We start from the raw sequence: 24215 nt of genomic DNA on the forward strand, positions 1-24215 counted from the left end.
AGAGGGAGGGGGGAGCCCAAAGCGGGGTTGTATAGAGGGTCCCCAAGGGTGTGTGGCGAGTGGGGCAGCGGGGCCGGGCGCCGCAGGACTGTCGGGCGGGAGGGTGCCGGTCCCGCTCCGGGCGGGTCGGGGGTGGGGTCGGGCCGTAGTGGGTCCCGGTGGCGGTGAGTCAGGGGGGATCCACGGGGGGTGCGTCCCTCCTGGGGGGTGCGTCCCTCCCGGGCGGGTCCCTCCCCCGGGGGAGGGCCGGGGGCTCTCGGAGGGGTCCAGGCCGCGCCGTTGCCATGGCAACTTCCCCATCCCACTATGGCGGCGCAGTGCTCGCCGTCACGCCGCCACTCTGCGCATGCGCCAGGCCGCCTTCACTTCCGCCCGGCGCCCCGCGGCCCCGGAAGCGGCGGCGGGGGCGGGGGTTTCCGGTTCCGGGTGGCGGCGGCGGGGGGGCGGCGGGGCCGGGCTCGGGCGGTCGGAGCGCGGAGGGGCCGCGGCAGGTACGGATCGACCCCCCGCACACCCCCGCCAGCCCCTCCGGCACCCCCGGGGCCGCCCGCACCCCGCCCGGCGCCGGGGGGCCGTTCCCAGGGGGGATGGGGGGAGGGGAGCGGGCAGGGGGTGGGAGGGGGATGGGGAGGGAATGGGGGGAGGTCCCTGACGGGAGAGGCGGCCCCGCTCCCCGGTGCGGCCCCGCTCCCCGGTGCGGCCCCTCCCGGCCTCACCCTCCCCGGGACCCCCCCGGTGTCTCCGCCCTGCTGTCCCTGGGCTCTCCCCGCTCGGCCCGGGGCGTGCCCCCCGCCCTGTGCCCCCCCGACCCCTCCGGCCCCCGCAGCTCGCAGCCACCCTGGGCATCGCCCGCACCGCCCGCTCCCCTGAGCCACCCCCCCCGGGACACCCCCTGTTCCTGGGGCACCCCCCCACATTACTCGCGGGGTGCCCCTGTTCCCCCCTGGCTCCCACCCCGAGGTCCTTCCCCCTGGGCCCCCCTCTGACCCCCCCCCGGCCCCCCCTGCCCCCCCCGGGCCCCCCCTCTGACCCCCTTTTCCCGCTGTTCCCCCCAGGCCGATCCCCCTGGATTCAGCTCCGTCCCCGCAGATCCAGCGCCCCCCCAGCTCGGGGGGTCCCGGCTTTGGGGGGGAGCCCGGCCCCGTCTCCCCCCCCTTCCCGCCCCAGTGGCCCCCTCGGGAGGAGGAAGAGGAGGAGGAGGAGGAGGAGGAGGAATGGCGGCGCCGTGGCGGGTACTGGAGCCCGCCCAAAAATCCATAAAAATTTACTGATCCCACCTTTTCTTACCCCAAACGAGCTTTACCTGGGCGAGAAGTAAGGCCAAAGGCTCCCACAGCATGGCTCAGGTAATGAGCCCCCACCCCCTGCATCCTGACACCCCCAGGCCCAGGAATTTGGGGGAACAACGGCCCCCCAAAAAAAATGGGAAGAGGGAAGGAAGAGGGGAGACAGCTGGAGCTTCCCTCCCCCTGCGCCAGGGTGGGGGGTGCCTCCCCATCCCCCATCCTGCTCCAGGGGATGCCACAGGATCGTCCCTGTTTTCCTCAAGATTATCCTGATTTTCCCCAGAAATAGCCTGAATTTTCCCCTTAGCCCTGAGGCTCAAAAGAGGAGGTTTAAGCTGTCTGTCCACTCGTGGACTCTTCCCAAACTTTCCACACTATTATCCCAAAATTTTTCCCTGATTATCCTAATTTTTTTCCCCTGATTATTCCAGTTTTCCCCAGGATTTCCCAGATTTCCCCAATAAAGGCGTGTCAGTAGTTCAGTAGATGGTTTGGGGGTGTCTTTGCCTCCCCCCACCTTCCCCTCCCCACTTTTGGGGTTTTTCCAGAGTTATTCCTGAATTCTCCCAGTTCACGCTGGAATTGTCCCAGTTTTCCCTGGGATAAACCAAATTTTCCCCAGGATTGTCTTGAAATTTCCTGTTACCCATTAGATCCTCTCTGGGCTGGAAGAATTCCTTCCAACCCCAAACACACCCTGGGGTCTTCCCAGGGTTACCCCAGGATTATTCCAGTTTTCCCTCCCAAAATTTTCTCACATTTATCCTGAATTTTCCTTGTGATTATCCCAGTTTTCTCCAGGATTCCCCAAATTTCCCCGGTAGCCTTTAGGTCATGTCAGGCCTCAAATTTGGGGGCCCTTCTTTGGGGCCCTTAACGGAATTATTCAGGAATTATCCCAAATTTTCCCCATAATTCCCCATTTTTTCCTGGGATTATTCCCTAATTCACCCTTAAGTCCCAACAGGCCTCAGAAAAGGGAGTTCAACCTCCTCCATTCCCAGTTTTGGGGCACTCCCATTTTGCCATGGGTTTATCCCACTTTTCCACAGGATTACCCCAAAATTCCTGCACAATTCCCTTGAATTTTCCCATTTGACCTGAAATCCTCATTGGGCTGAAAGAAGAGGGTTCAACCCCCTCTGTTCCACTTTGGGGTCTTCCCAGAATTATTCTGGGATCATGCCAAATTTCCCCTGACATCATCCCCAAGGTTTCCCCAGATTTTCCCAAACTTCCCTCCAGATCACCGCAGAGTTTCCCCAGATTATCTCAAATTTCCCCAGGATTATTCCAATTTTCCCTTGAGATCATCCCAAAGTTTCTCCCTTGAGATCATCCCAAAGTTTCTCCAGGATTATGCCAAATTTCCCTCGAGATCACCCCAGTTTCCCCAGGATTATCCCCAGTTTCCCTCACGATTATCCCAGAGTTTCCCCAGGATTATTGCAAATTTCCCTCAACATTTTCCCAGACTTCCCTCGAGATCATCCCAGAGTTTCTCCAGGATTATCCCAAATTTGCCTTGAGATCATCCCAGAGTTTACCCAGGGTTATTCCCAATTTCCCTCGAGATTATCCCAAACTTCCCTCGAGATCATCCCAAAGTTTCTCCAGGATTATCCCAATTTTCCCTTGAGATCATCCCAAAGTTTCTCCAGGATTATCCCAATTTTCCCTTGAGATCATCCCAAAGTTTCTCCAGCATTATCCCAAATTTCTCTCGAGATCATCCCAAAGTTTCTCCAGGATTATCCCAAATTTCCCTCGAGATCACCCCAGTTTGCCCAGGTTTATCCCCAGTTTCCCTCAAGATTATCCCAAATTTCCCTCGAGATCATCCCAGAGTTTCCCCAGATTATCCCAAATTTTCCCTTGAGATCATCCCAGAGTTTACCCAGGATTATTCCAAATTTCCCTTGAGATCACCCCAGTTTCCCCAGGATTATCCCCAGTTTCCCTCACGATTATCCCAGAGCTTCCCCAGGATTATTGCAAATTTCCCTCAACATTTTCCCAAATTTGCCTTGAGATCATCCCAGAGATTACCCAGGGTTATTCCCAATTTCCCTCGAGATTATCCCAAACTTCTCTTGAGATCATCCCAAAGTTTCCCCAGGATTATCCCAAACTTCCCTTGAGATCATCCCAAAGTTTCTGTAAGATTATCCCAAATTTTCCCCCTAGACCATCCCAGAGTCTCCCCACTATCATAATTATGATAGTGGGGAGACTCTGGGATGGTCTAGGGGGAAAATTTGGGTCTAGGGTGCTCCCATTATCCCAAGGGGAGCTCGGGATAATGGGAGCACCCATTATCCCGAGCTCCCCTCAGGGCTGCCCCGGCCCCGGGTGCCCCCGGTGTTCCCGGGCCGTGGGGCTGATCCTGGGGGTCCCTCCCTGTTGCAGGCGAGTCTCCTGGCCTGCGAGGGGCTCTCGGGCGTCTGCCTCGTCCCCACCGTCGCCAGCAAGAAGATGATGCCCAAATCCGGCGGGAAACAGGACGGGAACCGGGAACGGGGCTCCAGCCCCGACCTCCTGGTACGGAGTGGGACGCCCTGGCTGGGGTCTGGCACCTTCCCCTGGGGATCCCACCCTGAACTGGGGGATTTCGCCCTTTCATTTGGGGGTTTATGCCTTTGGTTTGGCTTTTCCCACCTTTGATTTGGGGGTTTCCCGCTTTAATTTGGAGTTTTCCACCTTTAATTTGGGTATTTCTGCACTTAATCTGGGGGTTTCACCTTTAATTTGGGCATTTCCGCTCTTAATCTGGGGGTTTCACCTTTAATTTGGGTATTTCCCCTCTTAATCTGGGGGGTTTCACCTTTAATTTGGGTATTTCCCCTCTTAATCTGGGGGTTTTCACCTTTAATTTGGGTATTTCCCCTCTTAATCTGGGGGTTTTCACCTTTAATTTGGGTATTTCCACACTTCATTGGGCTTTTCCCACCTTTAATTTGGGGTGGGAATTTCCTGTTTTAATTTGGGGTGGAAATTTTCTGTTTTAATTTAGAGTTTTCCACCTTTAATTTGGGTATTGCTGCACATAACATGGCTGTTTCCTCCTTTAATTTGCTTTTTCTACATTTAATTTGTTTTTTTCCGGCTTTTTTGGGGCGTTTCCAACTAATTTTTTTTTTGCTGCTTTAATATTGGCTATTCTGCCCCAAATTTGGCATTTTCTGCCTTTAATTTGCCTCTTCCTCCTTGAATTTGAATTTTTTCTCCTCGAATTTGAGGTTTCCTCCCTTTAGTCATCCTTTGCTGTATTTTATTTGACCTTTTCCACTTCTAATTTGGCTTTTTCTTGCCTTTATTTGGCTTTTTCCTGCTTTAGTTTTCCTGCTTTAGTTTCATTTTCCCACTTCTCTTTTGACCCTTTTCTGCTTTAATTGAATTTTTCATCCTTTCGTTTCCCATTTCCGGGCCTTACTTGATTTTCTTTCCTTCACTCGCCCTTTGCTTTCTTTTATTGGACTTTTCCTCCATCATTTGGATTTTTCCTCTTTTATTTGGTCTTTTCCTGCCTCGGATTTTCCTGTTCTAATTCCATTGTTTCCCCTTCAATTCCATTATCCCTCAACCTCCCCATTCCCTGCTCATCCTGAAACCCCCTCCCCAATTTCCTGCCCTGATTTACCCTCCCTAATCCCCCCACCCCAATTCCTGTCCCCCAATTCTTGCTTTCCCAATCCCTCCTCCCCACTTCCTGCCCCCTTCCCAATTCCTCCCAATTCCTGGTCCCTCAATTTCCCTTTCCCAAATTCCCCCGATTCCTTCCCCCTTCCCAACACCCCCCTCTTCCCCCATCCCAATTCCTGCCCCCTAATCACCCCTTCCCGCCAATTCCTGGTCCCACAATCCCCTCTTCCCACTCCTCCCTCCCCAATTCCTGCCCTAATTTCTGTCCCCCAAACCCCCCTGTCCACCCCCCACCCCAATTCCCGCCCCCCCAGTCCCTCCGCCAGGACCCCGACAAGCCCCGTGCCCGCAAGGACGATGATGCTCCTGAGGCCTCCAACCCCAAGAAATCCATGAAAAAGGCAGGTCCCTTCCCCCAGCAGGGGGTCCCCCCTCGATTTTGGGGTCTGGGGGGGGGTCGGGGGCCATCTCGGGGGCCGCTGACACCCCCTCGCCCCCCCGGCAGCGCCGCAAGCGGGTTCCCGGCGCCGAGGGACCCCCGAGCTCCTCCCGCCGAGGATCCCAGGTTTGCCGCCGCGCCGCACGAGGAGGAGGAGGAGGAAGACAATCTCCCAAACTCCGGCAGGCGCAGGACGGCCGGGGGGGGGGATTTGGGGGGGGCTGCTGGGGGTCCCCCCGGCTCTGAACCCCCATATCCCCCCCATTTCAGATGGTGGTGATTGAGCAAAACGGCTCCTTCCAGCTCAAGAACTTCATCTGCGACCACTGTTTTGGCGCCTTCCGCAGCAGCTACCACCTCAAGCGGCACATCCTCATCCACACCGGTAATGAGCAGCCCCCCCACCGCCTCCCTCCAGCGGTAATGAGCCCTCGTTAATGAGCATCCCCCCCCCCCCCGCTAATTGCCGGCCGGAATTGCAGGGGAGAAGCCGTTCGAGTGCGACATGTGCGACATGCGCTTCATCCAGAAGTACCACCTGGAGCGGCACAAGCGCGTGCACAGCGGGGAGAAGCCCTACCAGTGCGAGCGCTGCATGCAGGTATTCCCGGGAGAATTCCCGCGGGAGCGGGCGGGGCACCGCGCCAGTCACAGCGCCAGCCCCAGCAGTGACCCCGCCGTGTCCCCGCAGAGCTTCTCCCGCACGGACCGGCTGCTCCGACACAAGCGCATGTGCCAAGGCTGCCAGACCAAGACCCCGCCCGACTCCCAGCTCCTGCTGTGAAAATCTGGGAATACCGGGAAGTTCAGGGGGTGCAGGAGGGGGGTGTTTCTTCCTGCACCCCTCCACATCACCATGCTCTGCCTCACCTGGATTTCTCACCCCTCTAAGGATGGGGAAGAACACGAGCGCTGCCAGCATGAAAAAACTCAGATCGTTCCTGCCCTCTGGCCTAAAAACTTGGATTATGATCCCAAAAATCCTCCTGGAATCTTCAAGTGGCCCCCCCCGCCACCATCGTTATACCCCTGAATCCACCCCTCCCCCTCTTAGGAAAGACCGAGAACCCCCAAACTGCCTGAAATCCCGGCGGATCCGGGATACCTGTGCACAGGTAGGAGAGTCCCACTGGGAACAGCAGCATCAATCCCTCTCTTCTTTGGGAAAAAGAGGAAAACTGAAGATGCTGGGGGATGCCTCAGCCTGGGGTGGGGGGTGCACCCCCTGTTTTTTAGGGTTTTTTTTTTGGAAAACAGGTTAAAAAAGGATTTTGGGGGCCCCCCTTGAGCGGCGCATCCTGTGGGACACTCAGCAGCACTTCCCATTTCCTCTGGAACTCCTTCAGATTTTGGGGGGTTTTCTCCTACTTCCGCATAGTTTTGGGGTGCTGCCTATGTCCCCCCATGCTGGGAGGTGTGCACCCTAGGTGGGGGTGAGAAAGGGGGGGTGAGGGCCCCCCCGGATGAGGGACGAGGTGAAGGGGGCAGGAGCAGCCCCCAAAGACCACGAGGTGAGCCCCTGCTCTTCCCCCCATTTTGGGGGGGGGGGTCCCTGTCCCCCCATCACAGACTGCTCCAAGGGGCAAGAGACATGAATTCCCCCCCCCCCATTTTTGTGCCCTGAACCCCCTTCCTGGGCCTGCAGGAGTTTTTGGAGGGGCCCAAATTTTGGGGATCTCCCCAATGACACTTCAAGAAGGACTTTGGCTCTGCTGAGCCCATTCCCCCAAATTTGTGGGGCCCTGGGGGGCGCAGCTGGGGGGCTCTGGCAGAGGTTGGGGTGCTGGGGGAGGTTGGGGGGAGGGGGAACTCCAGGGCCCCCAACCTGCAAGGGCTCCCAGCCCCCTCACACCCCCCCCCACCGGCTTCATTTTTGGGGTGTTTTGTTGGGATTTAGGGTTTAATACAGTTATTTTGCTATTGGGGGGGGGGGAAGTGGGGTGCAGCCCTGGGGGGTGGGGGGCGGGGGTCACTTTTAAACTGTAGATTTTTCTAAGGGTCCCCAGATTTTGTGTCCCCCCCCTTTCACTGTGTCCCCCCAGTGTCCCCCCCACCCCCACTGTGTGTCCTCTCTCCTCCTTTAGGGTTTATTTAAATAAATACTTGGGTTTTTGCTTTTTTAACCCCAAATGTAAGTCCTTTGGGGCAGTGTGGGGGGACCCCAGAACCCACTCATGCCAAACAAAGTCAGGGGAGGTTACATTGGGACTATGGGGGCTTTTAAATTGGGGAGGGGAGCAGAAGTGTCCCCTCTTTATAACTGGGGGTCCCCCCAATTGGGGAGGGGTCCCCAAGTAGCCCCTTTGTTCCTGGAGGGTTCCCTAAGTCAGAGGGGACCCCAGATACCCCCCCATACCCCAGGGGTGCCCTCTCACCTCTGGGGAGGTCCCAAGGTTCCCCTCTCCCCCCACCCAGGTCCCCTTTACAGCCCCCCTCCCAAATTCATGACCGCCCCCCAAAATTTCCATATCTTTATTTTGCAAAAATAGAAAAGTCCCGTGTCCCCCCCCCAGCACAGGAGGGGGCGGGTGGGCTGTAAACATGGCAGGGGGACCCCCAAAAAGGGGGGAGTTAGCAGGGGGGCAGCAGCGGGGGGGGCCAATGTAAACGCAGAGGAATAAATAGGGGTGAAAGTGCAGCCCCGGGGGGGTACCCCTCTGTGTAGTGTAACAGGCTCCCCCTGAGGGCTCTGCACCCCCAAATTTGGGGGGCAAATGTGGGGGGGGGGGGGCAATTGAAGGGGGAGCCAGTAAGGCCAGACCCTACAATCCAGCCAGGCTGGGGGTAACATATTTGGGAGGGCAGTTGGGTCTGGGGGACCCCCAGGATTTTGGGGTCACCCTATGGCTTGAGCCCCCACCCCAGATTGGGGGGGAGGGGGGTTGTGGGGGTCACTTTGTGTCCCCCATCTTTGGTCTCTGTAGTGTTTGGGGGGGGGGCATCAGGGGAGGGCAATTTTGGGGTTTCCCTCCCTACCTCAACAGCATCAAGAAGCAAAACCCACAAGCAGCACCCCCAATATAAACGGTGTCCCCCCAGATTTGGGGAGGGGTAGGATGTCCTGGGGGAGAATGGGGGTGTCTCCTCCCCCCCAAATCCACCCTGTGTCCAATAAATAAACCGTGGGGGGGCACTGTGGGAGTGTCAGGCATTAATTTGGTGGGGAGGGGCTGGGCCCCTGAACTCCCCCCCCCTCATAGCTCCCCCAGTACAAGGGGGGTGGCAGCAGGGTCTGAGGGGGCTTTGGCATGAAGCTGAGGTTTGGGAGGTGCCCCCGGACTCCCCCAGCTTAAGGCAATAGCTTTGCTCTGTCAGTCTCTGCCCCCTTCCCCAAATTTGGAGGGGGGGGCACTCTGGGGAGCCCCCCCCTCCCCAGAGCAAAAGGGAGAAGGAAAGCAGCTTCCCTGGAAGGCAGCTCTGCATGTCCCACCCCACTGGGGACGGGTTTTGGAGATCCCCCCTGAGCTGGGGGGGGCTATGGGGATGTGGGGGGGCCAGGGGGACTGTCCTGGGCGGCAGGAGGGTCTGGGGGTGGGGGGGGGGCCATCCTGCCCCACTTCGGTGAAGATTTCGGGGTTCTCCAGCATTTCCCGGATCAGGGGGGGCATCGGCCCCGGGATCTCCGTGCGCAGGGTGATGGCTCGTTCCGCCCCTGGGGAGCCAAAACATCAACACCCCCGAAGGCCTTGGGCCCCTCCTGAGAGATGGAACCCCCTTCCAAAAAATGAGCTTCAATACCCTCTCAAATTTCAACCCCCTCCAAAACCCTGAACCCCCAAAACCTCGGACCCCTCCAAGACCTTGAACACCAAAATGAGCTTCAATTGCTGCAAGGCCTGGACAAACCCCACAAGAGATTGAATCCCCCCGAGGCTTTGAATCCCACCCAAAAATGAACTTCAACACCCTCCCAACTTTCAAAAGTCCCCAACTCTCAAAACCCCGCAAAAGCTTCAATGCCTTCAAAACCTGGCACCTCCCCAGATACCCTGAACACCCCCAAAATGAGCTTCAACCCCCCCATAAAACTTTCCAACACCCCCAGGACCTTCATCTGCGCCTCCCTGAGAGCTTCAAATCCTGAGGTGCCAGGGGCAGGTTTGGGGGTGTCCTGATGGGTTTTGGGGTCCTGGAGGGGTCCTGGGAAGGTTTGGGGGCTGCCCCCTTTGGCGGTGACTTTGAACAGCGTTTGGGAAGATCACTGGGGGCTTGGGAAGGCTCGGGGGTTTTGGGGGGATCCCGAGGGGGTCCTGGCAGGGTTGCCGCAGTTTGGGGGTGCCCCGGGGATCTGGGGGTGTTGCTCACCCTTGGTGCTGATGCCACGCAGGTCAGTGATTTTGAGCAGCATCCGGGGGAAACGCTGCGGCTGCCACGGGCGCCGGCGCCGGGCATAGACCCGGAGAGCCTCGAGCAGCGGCTCCTGCAGCCGCTCCACGCGCCGGGGCTGCTCCAGCTCCATCCGGTCTGGGGAGAGAGAGACACCACCCGGCTAGACCCCTGTGTCCCCACATGCCCGTCTTCTGTCCTAGAGATCCCCACGTCCCCCCAGTATCCCCTCGTGTCCCCACCTCTGCAGCTGAGCAGCCACAACTCAGTCCCGTGTCCCCATGTCCCCCTGCCCGCCGCAGCCCCGACACACCCTCATGTGCCCCCGATGTCCCCCACGTCCCCACCGCCACAGATGAGGCAGTGGCACTGAGCAGCCCTGACTCTGTCCCCTGTGCCCCCCTCCCGCGATGTCCCCCACGTCCCCACCGCCACAGATGAGGCAGTGGCACTGAGCAGCCCTGATTCTGTCCCCCCATACCCCGATGTCCCCCAAGTCCCCACTCCCACAGATGAGGCAGTGGCACTGAGCAGCCCTGACTCTGTCCCCTGTGCCCCCCTCCCGCGATGTCCCCCATGTCCCCACCCCCACAGATGAGGCAGATGGCACTGAGCAGCCCGGTCTCGGTGTCATCGAGCTGCAGCGGCAGCAGCTGCCCCGCAAAGGCAAACACGAGGTCGGTGAGGGGCCCGAATCCCGCGTTGTGCATCTGGGTCCGGGTCAGCGTCAGCCCGTCCGAGAACGTCATCGTGTCCTGCTCCGGCGTGTAGCGGGTGCAGATCCGCAGCATCTGCAGGGCAGGGAGCCCAAAATCACCAAGGGGCCCCAAAATACCTCCAGGGATACCAAAAATCCACCCAGGGTCAGCCCATCCCATCACTGTGTCCTGCTCTGGAATGAAGCAGGTGCAGACCCACAGCATCTGCAGGGCAGGGAGCCCAAAATCCACCCAGGTTCTGCCCATCCTGGAGCATTGTCGCGTCCTGTTCTGGCTCTGCCACAGGACAGACACAGCACCAGGGGTCAGGGACACCCCAAAACAGCCCAAGATCACCAAAAGCACCTAAGGGACCCCAGGCCCTCCCAGGAGACCTCCCAGCCCCTCTCCCAGACATCTCTCTGTGGAGTGGCAAGGTCAGGACCATCGTGGGCCAGCCCAAGCCCTTTCAAGGAGCCCCCCAACCCACGTGAGGAGCCCCCAAACATCCTGAGGAGCCCCCCCAACCCTCACCAGGATGTCGAGGCAGGCAGCCTTGAGCAGAGTGATCTGGTCAGCCATGCTGAGCCCCGTGAAGCCCGGGAGCCGCTTGGCAAACTCCACGATCTTGATGATGCACTTGGTGGCCAATTCGCTGAACTTGTCCCACAGCCCCAGGTCCAGCTGCACCCGGTGGTCAGCGCTCGAGTTCTGGGGGCACAGGGGGGCCACAGCCGTTAGGGGATTGTTCAGGAACCCCTGGGACCCCCTGGAACCTCTGGGACCCCGACCCCAGCACCCTGAACTTGTCCCATAGCTCCAGGTCCAGCTGCACCCAGTGGTCAGCGCTCAGGTTTTGGGGGGATGGGCTCAGTTATGGGGGTTCAGGGTGGATTGGGACTCCCTGGGACCACTGGGACCCCCTGAGACCCCAGTCTCAGTAACCCCCAGGTCCAGCTGCACCACGTGGTCAGTGCTCATTTTATGAGGGACACAGGCTCAGTTATGGGGGTTCAGGACCTGCTGGGGCCCCCTGGAAGCCCCTGAACCCAGCCCCAGGTCCAGCTGCCCCCCTTACTCAGCAGCTGAGTTTTCAGGGGTCAGGGCGTGCAGAGACCCCACTCTGAGCTCCAGCGTTAGGGTCCCTCCAATAAGTAACCCCCCAAACACCACCCACGACCCCCAGTGCTCTGTCCCAGTGCCCCCCTCCCCCTGAACTTGTCTCCCAGCCCCCCCAGTGCTCAGTGCTTATGTTTTGGAGGGGTCAGGAGGGAACAGGGACCCAGCTGTAGGTGTGAGGGCTGGGGTTAGGGTCATCCCCAAAGAGACCCCCAAAACCCCCTGGGGACAGAAACATGGTGCCCCACTCCCCCTGAACATGGCCCCAGCTGCTCCCAGTGCTCATGTTTGGGGGGATCAGGCAGGAGCAGTGACCCTGCCCCAGATCTGAGGGTTGGGGCCCCCCCTTGGTGCCCCCAGACCCCCAAGCCTGCTCACCGTGGTGTACTTGCCCAGCTGGCCCAGAGAGGGGAAGGTCTCCTGGTGGGCTCTGCTGACCCTCCGCACCAGCTCGGCCAGCTCGGGGCTCAGCTCGTCCCCCCCTAGATCCTCCTTCACCTCCTTCTTCCTCTTGTTCCGGTCATTCCGCACGGCTGGGGGGGTGGGAGGTGGGGGTTGGGGGCACTGGTGTGCCCCCTCAGATCCCTCCCAGGTGGGCTTGCCTCCCCTCTCCCCCAAAAATCCCCCCATGGGACAGGAACATCCCCACCATGACCAGCCCCAGGACCCTGGGACCCCTCAGCAAAGCTTTGCGGGGAGGGGTCTCAACTTTAGGCAAGTCCCCTGCAGGACCAAGGGGGGAAATCCTCACACCCAGCAGTCCCTTCCGCAGCCCCGGATCCCTCCCAGGAACAGGAACATCCCCAGGCCTGCCGGGACACCACCAGGGCCCCTCAGCGATGTTTGGGGGGGTCCCCAGCTTCGGGGGACCCCGGCCCAGACCCCCTCGCACCTTCCTTGGACATTCCGACCTGGAAGCACTTCTGGAGGCGGCAGAACTGGCAGCGGTTGCGGGTGACCTTGTCGATCTGGCAGTTGCGCTCCCGGTGACACGTGTACACCATGTTCTTCTGGATGCTCCTCCGGAAAAACCCCTGCAGTGGGAAAACGGGGGTCAGGGGAGCACCCCGAAACTGGGGGCACCAGCATCACATCCCCAGGGATCCCGGGAAGGCTCCCCAGTGCTGGGAGGGGAGCTCCTCAGTGGCTCCCCACTATCCCAGGGTGGGGCACAGGGCTTGGGGGGCTCCCAAGTGGGTGCCCACTGGCCTGGGAAGGGGTCCCCATCCCCCAGGCGTGGTCCCAATCACCCCACAAGGTCTGTGATGTCCCCAGGTGCCCCCATTACAGCTCCCCAGCGCTTGGGAGATTCCCACTCCCCCAAAGGGTCACCCTCGAGTGGATCCCCACTGCCCGCAGAGGGCCCCTTTCCTTGGGGCAGGTCCACAGTGTCCCCAGGACCCCCCTCCTCCAAGTGCTGGGTGCCCACTCTCCCCCACTCCCACCACAGGGTCCCCACTGTTGTCCCCCCCAGGTTTTCCACTGTCTCAGGGGGTCCCCAGTGCCCCCCCCAGGTTTCCACTGTCTCAGGGGTCCCCCCGCCCTGGAGAGGTCCCCAGTACCCCCCCCGCCCCCACGGTTTCTACTGCCTCAGGGGGTCCCCCTGCCCCGGAGGTCCCCAGTGCCCCCCCCAAGGGTTTCCACTGTCTCAGGGGGTCCCCAGTGCCCCCCCCCAGGGTTTCCACTGTCTCAGGGGGTCCCCACTATCCCCCCCAGGTTTTCCACTGTCTCAGGGGTCCCCCTGCCCTGGAAGATCCCCAATGCCCCAGGCTCCCCAGGGTTTCCACTGTCTCAGGGGGTCCCTAGTGGCCCCCCCGCCCAGGGTTTCCACTGTCTCAGGGGTACCCCTGCCCTGGGATATCCCCAGTGCTCCCCCCGCCCAGGGTTTCCACTGTCTCAGGGGTCCCCCTGCCCTGGGAGGTCCCCACTATCCCCCCTCCCCGGGTTTCCACTGTCTCAGGGGGTCCCCACTGTCCCCCCACCCAGGTTTTCACTGTCTTAGGGGTCCCCGGTGCCCCGGCCCCGCACCTTGCAGCCCTCGCAGGAGCTCACTCCGTAGTGGTAGCCGGAGCTGCGGTCGCTGCACACGAAGCAAGGCTTGTGCACGCGGGGGGGCGGCGGCGGCGAGGGGGGGCCCGTGTCCCCCAAAACCCGCCCAGGGCTGGGCTCCAGGGCTGGGGGGGCAAAAAAAAGGTGGGGGGAGTTAAACAGCCCCTCTCCACCGCTCTCCAAGGGGGCCCCAGCCCACAATGGGGGTGTGTGATTTTGGGGGTCTCGCTGTCACCTCCACGGCCCTAAAACCTGAGCTGCAAAACCCCAAAATCGGGGGCTGGGGGGGGGGGTGGAATCCGGGGTTTCCACCATGGGTGGGGGACGTATCAGTGTGCATCCTCTCGCCCCGATCCCCAGCACCTGGTGTGGGGGTGTACCCAGCTTCTCCAGCCCCAAAATCCGGCGGAAGGAGGGTCCCCAGCCCCCTGCCGGGGGGTGACACAGGGGGAGGGAGGAGCCCCCGGCGCGCAGCCCGGGCTGCAGCGGGGGAGGGGCGGCTGGTTTCGGATTTTTTTTTGGGTAGGTTTTGTGTGTTTTGCTAAAAAAAACCCAAAATTGCTGAAATTGAGGAAATTCCGGCCTCGAGCGGCGCGTTTGTAACCGCGGGGGAGAGGGGGAGCGAGGGGGGCCCCGCCCAGCGCGTGCCACGGGCACCCCAAAATAACCCGGGGGGGGGGGGGCGGGGGAGGACCCCACCCTAAAAACGGGGCCGAAATTGGGGACCACACTTCGCCCCCCGGCACGGGGACCCACCCGTGCGCACCCCAGGTTTGGGGAGGGCTGGACCCCCCCCCATCGATACTCGGGATTCCACGCGGAGAGTTGAAGTGGGGAGGGGGTTTCATTTGGGGGGTGCAGGTACATTTGGGACACCCCACCGTGCGTGTTTTCTCTTAAAGTTCGATTTTTGAAGGGGGAGGAATCCAAATTAAAGCATCCTCCCCTGCCCAAAAAAAAACCAGCACCCCAAAAACATCCGCGGGGCCACAACTCTGTGGCGCCCCCGATTTTTTGGGGTCTCCCCGCTCCAAGGGGCGGTCTCCCATCAGGTCTTAAATTGAGGGCGGCGGGGGGAAGTCCCTCCGCCCGGGGTGGAATTTGGGGGGGCCACGGGGGTTCCCCCAAAAACCCGGGGGGTGACGCCCCCCCCGCCCTGCTGAGAAGGGGCCCCGCCCCCGCTCCAAGTGGGGTTCGGGCGGTTTTGGGGCAGCCCCGCAGGGGTTAAAGTGCCACATTGGCAGCGCGGGGGGGACGCGGGGGGACGCGGGCGCGGCCACGACTGGAACCAGTTAGGCCGAGGAACTGGGAGGGGGGAGGACGCGGGAGGAGGCAACGCACCACTGGCAGAGGTGGAACGGGGGGGATTTAGGGGCGTTTTAGGGGATTCTCCCCTCCCACCCTGTTTGTGCCCAGACTGACACGCGGAGGGCTCCTGTGGGACCCCCAGGACCCCCCTCGTGCCCCCCCCAAAACCGGGTGCCTCTTTCTACCCTCACAAAGAGGTCTGCGAACCCCCAAAATAACAAGGTTTGGGGTCCCTGAGCCCCTCCAAAGCAGGGTCCGGGACCCCCGGCTCCCCAGGAGCGGTCCTGTGTGGTCCATGTCCCTGCGCCCCTCCAGCACCGGGTCTCTATTGCTGCCCCCCCAAAGGGCTCCGGGACACCGCGACCACCCCAAAAACAGGCTCCAGGCCCCTCGAGCCCCCAGCGCGGTCCCCAGGTCCCTGTGCCCCCCGCAAAACCGGCCTGGGACCCTGCCCCCCCCACAGCCCGGGTCCCTCCTGGGCAGAATTTGGGGATGTGCCCCCCCCCGCCGCGCACACGCCCCCGGCCCCCCCCGCGTCATTCCCGCACACGCCCAGGCCGGCCCGGCACCCACGCGCGTCACTGCCGCCACCCCCCGCGTCACCCCGGCTCACCCGCGCACCCCGAAACTCGGGTTCGCCCTCGGAGCCCCCTCCCCACGGCCCCCACCCCCCGCGCTCCCCACACCCACTCGCGGCCGCCCCCGCGGGGGCACGAGCAGCGCACGCTCCGCTCCTTTGGGCACCCGAGGGTGCCCCGGGCACCCCTCGCACCCACCCGCACCCACCCGCACCTGCCCGCGCTCCCCCGCCCCCCCTGGGCCCCACACCCACTCGCGAACGCTCCCGCCCCCCGGGCGCTCCCGAGCCCCCTCGTCCCCCGAGCCCCCGGTACCTCTGCGGGCGGGGCCCCCGCAGCCGGAGGGCACCGGCACCCTGCGCAGGGCGCAGCCCCCGCGGTTCGTCACGTCGTGCAGCCGCCGCGGCGCCGCCGCCGCCTCCACGCAGCCGAACATGGCAGCCCCGGCCGGGCCCGGCCCCGGCCCCGCCGCCACCGGCCCCGAGCGGCCCCGAGCGGCCCTGAGGGTGCGGCTGCGGGGCGGGGCCTGGGGCGGGGCCTGGGGCGGGGCCTGTGCGCGCTGGGGCTGGAAGGCGAGCGGGGATTGGGGCGGGGCCTGAGCGGGGGCGGGGCTTCGGTGGGAGGAGTGAACAGGGCGGGGCCTGGAGGGGCGGGGTGGTTTGGAATGTGAGGGCTGAAATGTGGGCGGGGCTTAAATGGGCGGGGCTAAATTGGGAGAGGGGCTAGGCTGAGAGGGCGGGGCTCAGAGGGGGCGGGGCCTTGAGTGGCTGGGCTGAATAGGAACGGGGCGTGGCCTCGGGGATGGGCGGGGCGGAGAGGGGCCGGGCTGATTTGAATGGGGCGTGGTCTGAGCGAGGGGCGGGGCTCGTGGGCGGGGCTGGATGGGGAATGGGCGGGGATTGGAGCCTGAGGAGCGGACGCGCGGTGTCGCGTACACACGTGTCACATGTGTCACACGGTATCAGACGTGTTTGTCCCCTCCGTGTGCCCTCCCTCCCTGAGGGGCACCCGGGCCACGTCCCCCGTCTCCCCCATCCCCTCCCAGTCCTCCCCGTCCCCGCGTCACGCCCTCCCCAGTCCCTCCCAGTTCCACCGTGCACTCCCAGTGCTCATGTCACCACCCGCCTCCCCGGTCCTCCCAGTCCTCCCAGTTCTTCCAGTCCTTTCCAGTTCCCCTGTCACTACTCCAGCCCCTCCCAGTCCCCTTGTCACCCCTCAATCCCTCCCAGTCCTGCCAGTTCTGCCAGTCCCCCACATCCTTCTCCCAGTCCTTCCCAGTCCCTTCCAATCCCCTTGTGATGTCCCCCCGTGTGCCCACTGTGCACAGGTGTGTGTCAGCATGCCCAGGTGTGCACACGTGTGTGTGAGCGTGCGCAGCTGTCTGGGTGTGCCTGGGCACCTCCGGGTGTGCGAGGGCTGTGCCAGCACCGCCTGCCCGACTGCATTTCTGGGGCTCTGCATGAGTAACACACCTGCACAGGGGATCATTGCATGTGTCACACACCTGCACACAGGATCACTGCACAGTGCACACACCTGCACACGGGATCATTGCACACACCTGCACACAGGATCACTGCACAGGTGACACACCTGCACATGGGATCACTGCACAGTGCACACACCTGCACATGGGATCACTGCACGTGTCACACACCTGCACACGGGATCACTGCACAGGTGACATACCTGTACACGGGATCACAGCACGTGTCACACACCTGTTCATGGGATCATTGCACAGGTGACACAACTGCACATGCAATGGTCACGTGTCACTGCGTGTGTCACACACCTTTGCATGGGATAGTCACATCTCACTGCATGTGTCACACACCTTTACCCAGCCTCCAGCATGCAGATGCATGTCTGGGCACGGGGACACGTGTGCGGGGTGTGTCCCTGCATGTCACATGCACGCATGCACGCGTTCCCATGCCCGGACACGCGTGTAACCCCCCCCGCACCTCTCCCCCCGTGCCGGGAAAGGGGAGGGAGGGGCAGGAATGGGCTCATGGAAAAAGTTTTGGGTGGAAATTCCTCAGGGCGCCCCTCCCCCAGGGCGGTGAATGGCCCCTTTGTGCGGCCCGGCCCTGCCCCCGCCGCGCCGGGACCCCCCGTGTGTCCCGCTCCACCCCTGTGTCCCCCGTGTGTCCCCCCATGTCTCCCCACAGCCCCCACGGCTCCGTCATTCCCTGTGAGCCCAAATCGTGTCCCCACCACGCCCCCCGTGTCCCACATGTCCCTAACCTGTGTCCCCCCCGATGCCTCCCCCCGTAAGCCCCCTGCCCCCCAAGTCCCCACAAGCCTGGCTCCACCCAAACCTGTCGCCCTATGTCTTTCGTGTCCCCTGTGACCTCCATCACCGCGTGTCCCCAAAGTCCCGCGTGTCCCTTATGCTGCCCCGTGTCCCATAACCCCTTCCTCCCCGCAATCGTGTCCCCGCGGTGTCCCCTGTCCCCCACGTCCTACCATGTCTCTAGAACCCCGTGTCCCCAGTCGAGTTCCCCATGTCCCCTGTGTCCCCCCCGGCTGTGTTCCCCATGTCCCCGCACATCCCCAGCATCCCCCGTGTCCCTCCATGTCCCTGTGTCCCCGCATCCCCCCCAAGCTCATGTTCCCTGTCCCAAATTCCCTCCATGTCCCCGGTGCCCACCCGTGCCCTCGTGCCCCCCTGTGTCCCCAGTGCCCCCCCCGCCCCGTGTCCCCCGTGTTCTCCCGTGTCCCCAGTGCCTCCCGTGTCCCCGGTGTCCCCCCTCCGTGTCCCCCCGTGTCCCCCGTGCCTCCCGTGTCCCCCGTGTCCCCCCACACCCCATGTCCCCCACGTCCCCGGTGTCCCCATGTCCCCCGTGCCCCCCTCCGTGTCCTCATGTCCCCGTGTCCCTCACCCACGGGTGCCGCCACGTGCCCCCCCCGCTCCCCCCGCTCAGCCGCTTTGCCCGGTAAATCCCCGGGGCGGGGGGGGCGGCTCGGCCATGGGGCTGGGCTGGCCGCGACCCCGGCCCCGCCGGCGCGGGGGAACGTCCCCGCGCTGCCACCCGCCCTGTCACCTCCCCCCGTGCTGCGCCCCCGCCTTCTGCTCCCCGCCCTGCCCCTGCTGCCCCCAGTGCCACCCCCCCTGCTGCCACCCCGCCTGGTGCCCCCCACCCCCCTGTCCCCAGTGCTACCCCCAGTGTCACCCCGCGCCCCCCTTTCCCCAGTGCCACCCCCCGTCCTTCTGCCCGCAGTGTCCCCCCCTGCCCTGTCACCCCCCTCCCTGCTGCCCCCAGTGTCCCCCCCTGCCCTGTCACCCCCTGTCCTGCTGCCCCCAGTGTCCCCCCCTGCCCTGCCACCCCCCTCCCTGCGCCCCCCAGTGTCACCCCTCTCCCTGCTGCCCCCAATATCACCCCCAGCCCTGTCGCCCCCCCTGCTGCTCCCCCTTTCGCGCCCCCCCCGCCTGCCCCCAGTGTCCCCCCCTGCCCTGTCACCCCCTGTCCTGCTGTCCCCAGTGCCACCCCCCGCCCTGTCGCCCCCCGTGTCGCCCCCGGTGCTGCCCCCCCCCGCGCCGCGCCGCCCCCCGGCCCCGGCTGAGCCTCAAGTGAGGGGGGCCCGGCGCCCCCCGCCCGCAGCGCGGAGCCCGGCGGTGAGCGAGGGGCGGGCGGGGCAGCCCCCGGTAGCGGGCACGGAAAGGGGGCACCGGGGGCACCGGGGGCTGTGCTGCGGGTTTCACGGGGGCACCGGGGGCACCGGGGGCTGTGCTGCGGGTTTCACGGGGCTCGCTCTCGGCTCGCGGCCGGAGCTCTCTGAGGGCGGGGGTCCCCGCACCTCCCGCGCGTGAGGGGGGCGTTCTGCGGGCTGGGGACGCCGCAACCCCCCCGGGGGGGCTCCGCAATGCCCCGTGCGTTGTGCGGGGGTCCCTTGGGGGGGTCTGCACCGGTCCCCGCGGTCTCGGGGGTCTCCGGGGGTCTCTGCGGACCCCTCTGGGGGGCCGGGGGGGGAGGGCGGTGGGCCCGCCCCGTGTCACGTGACACGGGCCAACATGGCGGCGCCCATGGGACCGGAAGCGGAAGTGGCTAAGCAGAGGCACGGCTGCCACGGCGCCGGGGCCCGGGGGTATGGGGGGGCCCTGAGGGAGCCGGGGGTTATCGGGAGGGGTGCGGGGACTCCGGAGGGTCTGGGAGGTGTCTGGGGAGGTCCTGCGGGGCATCTCCGGGGTCGCGGGGGGCTGTGGGAGTGGAGGGGGCGCTGTGTGGGGCTGTGGGGGGGGGCTTAAGGAGGATTTGGGGTGCGAGGGTCCTATGGGGGGGGAGGGTTCTGTGAGGGTCTTGTGGGGAGTGTGTGGAGGTCCTGTCTGGGGCTCGTGGAGGATCTGGAGCGTGTGGGGGGGCCTGTTGCGGGGTTCTGTGGGGAACTCTAGTGGGGGTTTGGGGTCTGTGGGGTGTTGTGGGGTGTGGGTGGGCTTGGAGGGGTGCTGCGGCCTGTGGAGGAGCCGTGGGGGACTGTGCGGTGTGTCAGTGGTGCTGTGGGTCCCTGTGGGCTGGGGTGTCCCTACAGAACCCATGGGCTCTCTGGGGAATTTGGGGCACCTGGGTGGTCCCTCAGTCCCTCCTAGTGCTGATCTCCGTTTTTCCTTCCCCAGGCCCCCCTGAGCCCCCTCCCCACCATGCTCCTGCTGCCCTGCTCTGCCCTCGCCCTCCTCCTGCTCAGCTGCCTGGCCCTGGAGCCGCCCCCGCGCCGCCCGCCGCCCTCCAACCCCGCGTTCCGCGGCTTCCAGCGGCGCTTCCTGCTGGGATACCTGCCGGCGCTGGCGGCCGACTGGCTGCAGGGCCCGCTGCTCTTCCAGCTGCTGCACGGCCGCGGCTTCCTGCGCAGCCAGATCGCCGCCCTCTACTCCTGCGGCTTCGCCTCCAACGTGGCCTTCGGCCTCGTCGCCGGGCTCTTCGTGGACCGCCTGGGCCGCAAGAAGTCCTGCGTGCTGTCCTCGGGGCTGTGCTCGGCGTGCTGCCTGCTGCAGCTCTCCCACGACTTCCTGGCGCTGGCAGCCGCCCGGGTGCTGGCGGGGCTCGGCACCTCGCTGCTCTTCTCCGCCTTCGAGTCCTGGTACGTGCACGAGCACCTGGAGCGCCACGACTTCCCGGCCGAGTGGATTGCCGACACCTTCTCCCGCGTGGCGCTCTGCAGCGGCGGCCTGGCCGTGGCGGCCGGCCTGCTGGCCCAGCTGCTGGCCCAGGGGCTGGCGCTGGGCCCCGTGGCCCCCTTCCTGGCGGCGCTGCCCTTCCTGGCTCTCTCGGGGATCTTCGCCGGGAAAAACTGGGATGAGAACTACGGGAAGAGCCGGCCCTGCGGCAAGGCCTGCGGGGAGGGCCTGCGGGGCCTCGCCTCCGAGCCCCGGGCGCTGCTGCTGGGGCTGGTGCAGGCCCTGGTGGAGAGCATCCTGCTCCTCTTCGCCTTCCTGTGGACGCCCGTCCTGGAGCCGCACGGGATCCCGCTGGGAATCGCCTTCTCGGGGTTCACGGCCGCCGGCGCCGCGGGCTCGGCGCTGTTCCGGCGCGGCGTCGCCGGGAGGCTGCGGCTGCAGCCGCTGCGGCTGCTGCCCGGCTCCGTGCTGCTGCTGGCGCTGGCCCTGCTGCTCCTGGCCCTGCCGCTGGACGCCGCCGGCGACTTCCTGGCCGTGCTGCTGCTGCAGCTCTCCTGCGGCATCTGCTTCCCGGCCATGGCGTTCCTGCGGCGGCGGCTGGAGCGCGGCGGGGACGCGGCGGGGGCGGCGCGGTGGCTGCGGCTGCCCCTGGGCCTGGCGGTGGCGCTGGCGCTGCCCGCCCTGCCCGGGGACCCCGCGGGGACACGGGCCGTGTTCGGGGCCGCCGCCCTGGCCGCGCTGGTGGCGCTCGGGGCAGCCGGGGGCGTCCTGGGCACCGGCCGTGGGGACGAGGGGCTGAGGGTGGGGGACGAGGGGCTGCTCGAGGGGGACACTGGGGAGTGACACTGGGACGGGGACAGTGGGACAGCTCAGCAGCGACACCTGGCTGTGGTGGGGACCCTGGGACAGTGTGAGGGGGTCACCAAGGTGTGACAGGAGCACTGGGCTGGGACAGGGACACTGGGACAGCTCACTGGGGACACCAGGGTGGGACAGGGACACTGGGACAGGGACACCGGGACAGCTCGATGGGGACACCAGGGTGGGACAGGGACACTGGGACAGCTCAGTGGGGACACCGGGGTGGGACAGGGACAGGGACACCGGGACAGCTCGATGGGGACACTGGGATGGGACAGGGACACTGGGACAGGGACACCGGGACAGCTCGATGGGGACACCAGGGTGGGACAGGGACAGGGACACCGGGACAGCTCGATGGGGACACCAGGGTGGGACAGGGACAGGGACACCGGGACAGCTCAGTGGGGACACCGGGGTGGGACAGGGACAGGGACACCGGGACAGCTCGATGGGGACACTGGGATGGGACAGGGACAAGGGCACTGGGACAGCTCAGTGGGGACACTGGGACAGTGTGAAGATGTCACCAAGGTGTGACAGGAACCCTGGGACAGCTCGATGGAGACACTGGGGAGGGACAGGGACACTGGGACAGCTCCATGGGGACACCGGGGTGGGACAGGGACACTGGGACAGCTCAGTGGGGACCCTGGGACAGTGTGAGGGGGTCACCAAGGTGTGACAGGAGCATTGGGCTGGGACAGCTCGATGGAGACACTGGGGAGGGACAGGGACACTGGGACAGCTCAGTGGGGACACTGGGGTGGGACAGGGACACTGGGACAGCTTGACAAGGACATAAGGGTGTAATGGGGACAGCAGGTGTGACAGGGACACCGGGACAGCTCCATGGGGACACTGGGGTGTGATAGGAATGGGGACACTGGGCTGGGACAGGGACACTGGGACAGCTCCATGGGGACACTGGGGTGGGACAGGGACACCAGGACAGTTTGAGGGGGTCACCAGTATGTGTCAGGAACACTGGGCTGGGACAGGGACACTGGGACAGCTCCATGGGGACATTGGGGTGTGATAGGAATGGGGACACTGGGCTGGGACAGGGACACTGGGACAGCTCCATGGGGACATTGGGGTGTGATAGGAATGGGGACACTGGGCTGGGACAGGGACACTGGGACAGCTCCATGGGGACACTGGGGTGTGATAGGAATGGGGACACTGTGGTGGGACAGGGACAGCAGGACAGCTCACGGTTTGACAGGGACACAGATGTGACAAGGAAGGAGGGACACTGGGATGTCACAGTGACAGGAGCACCAGGACAGCTCTATGGGGACACCAGGGACACTGGGATTTGGCAGGGACAAGGACAGTAACACCTGGCTGGGACAGGGATGTCAGAGTGACAGGAACACTGGGACAGCTCAGCAGGGACACCAGAGTGACAGGGTCAGGGACACAGGAAGAGCCCATGGGGTGACCAGGCAGTGATGGGGTCACAGTGTGACCTCTGTGCTGAGCTGTGAGTGACAGAAACACTGAGACACCCGTGGGGACACTGAGCGCCGAGGGGCCACAGTGCCACCATGGACTGTGGGTGACAATGACACTGAACTGCAGTGGGTCACAGTGCCACCCCACGATGGGCTGTGGGTGACAGTGACACCCCTTGAGGACACTGAACTGCAGTAGGCCACAGTGCCACGATGGGCTGTGGGTGACAATGACACTGGGACACCTGATCATGACAAGGAACTGTGACAGTCCCAGTGTCACCCCATGGCTGAGCTGGGTGACATTGGGACACCCACTGGTGATATTAAGCTGTGACAGGTCACAGTGTCACCTCCATGATGAAACGTCGGTGACAGTGACACTGGGACACCCCGCTGGTGACACAGAGCTCTGCTGGTGACCCGTCACCAGTGCCACCCCCACAGCGAGCTGTGGGTGGCAACATGGGGGCAGCCCGAGGTGACACTGAGTGGGACAGATCAGGGTGTCACCCCCATAACGAGGTGGTGGGGACACCGGTACACCCCCGGGGCTGTGCCAGGTCACAGTGCCACCTCCCCCACGGCACAGCAGAGGGGACACGGGGACACCAGGCCAGGTGTGGCCTGTGGCCGACCCCGTGTGGTGTCATGGGGGTGGGGAGGTGTATTAATTACTTAATTAATTTCTAATAAACCCACCCAGTAGAGGTGTTTGTGAAGTCCTGCTCCTCCTCCTGCCCCCCGAATTTGGGTCTGGGGGACCCTCCAGAGTGGCCCCAGTTCAAACCAGTGACTCCCAGTCCAGCCATGTCACCAGTGCGAGCGTTGCGCTGGTTTGACCCCAGGCTGAGCCCCCTCAGTGCCCCCAGTCCTCCCAGTAACCCCCCCACATCCTCATGATTTCCCAGTTCCTCCCAGTCCCCCCAGTTCCCTCCATTCCCCACAGTCCCCCCCAGTTCCTCCCAGTTCTCCCCAGTCCCCCTCAGTCCCCCCAGTTCCCTCAGTTCTCTCCACTCCCCCCCAGTCTCTCCCAGTCCCCCCAGTCTCTCCCAGTTCCTCCCAGTCCCCCCAGTCCCCCCCACTTCTCCCCAGTCTCTCCCAGTCCCCCCAGTCTTTCCCAGTCCCCCCAGTCTCTCCCAGTTCCCCCAGTTCCTCCCCAGTTTCTCCCAGTCCCCCCAGTTCTTTCTAGTCTCCCCCCAGTCCCCCCAGTCTCTCCCAGTCCCTCCCAGTTCCCCCCAGTCTCTCCCAGTCCCTCCCAGTTCCCCCCAGTCTCTCCCAGTCCCCTCAGTTCTCTCCAGTTCTCCCCAGTCCCTCCAGTCTCTCCCAGTTC

At 63.8% G+C, this 24215-nt stretch overlaps 3 protein-coding genes across 5 annotated transcripts; 2 read left to right on the top strand and 1 right to left on the bottom strand.

Moving 5' to 3' along the window:
* The first annotated feature begins 5 nt into the window (after window positions 1–5).
* Window positions 6–7840, top strand: ZNF740 (zinc finger protein 740). 3 transcript variants are annotated; one of them, XM_064400965.1, is made up of 8 exons: window positions 6–491; window positions 1056–1232; window positions 3696–3827; window positions 5243–5329; window positions 5434–5553; window positions 5638–5752; window positions 5850–5968; window positions 6059–7840. In XM_064400965.1, exons 1-8 carry the CDS (start codon window positions 285–287, stop codon window positions 6149–6151), a joined length of 1050 nt encoding a protein of 349 aa, XP_064257035.1. In that variant the 5' UTR covers window positions 6–284; the 3' UTR covers window positions 6152–7840. The 3 variants fall into 3 exon arrangements, with proteins under 3 accessions (XP_064257035.1, XP_064257037.1, XP_064257036.1); XM_064400966.1 differs by having other exon boundaries at window positions 149–491; window positions 5434–5493; XM_064400967.1 differs by lacking the exon at window positions 5434–5553.
* An 852-nt stretch (window positions 7841–8692) lies between these two features.
* Window positions 8693–15977, bottom strand: RARG (retinoic acid receptor gamma). The gene is given in 9 exon segments (XM_064400964.1): window positions 8693–8908; window positions 8910–9019; window positions 9673–9831; window positions 10280–10484; window positions 10926–11102; window positions 11889–12043; window positions 12403–12544; window positions 13539–13684; window positions 15761–15977. Coding segments are annotated over 9 exon segments (1281 nt in total). The 5' UTR covers window positions 15882–15977; the 3' UTR covers window positions 8693–8842.
* Window positions 15978–19381: 3404 nt separating this feature from the next.
* MFSD5 (major facilitator superfamily domain containing 5) lies at window positions 19382–23596 on the top strand. The gene is made up of 2 exons (XM_064401046.1): window positions 19382–19537; window positions 20064–23596. Exon 2 carries the CDS (start codon window positions 20088–20090, stop codon window positions 21402–21404), a length of 1317 nt encoding a protein of 438 aa, XP_064257116.1. The 5' UTR covers window positions 19382–19537; window positions 20064–20087; the 3' UTR covers window positions 21405–23596.
* Window positions 23597–24215: the final 619 nt, after the last annotated feature.

The sequence above is a fragment of the Passer domesticus genome, chromosome 31 (genome assembly GCF_036417665.1).
Source record: "Passer domesticus isolate bPasDom1 chromosome 31, bPasDom1.hap1, whole genome shotgun sequence".
Lineage (NCBI taxonomy): Eukaryota > Metazoa > Chordata > Aves > Passeriformes > Passeridae > Passer > Passer domesticus.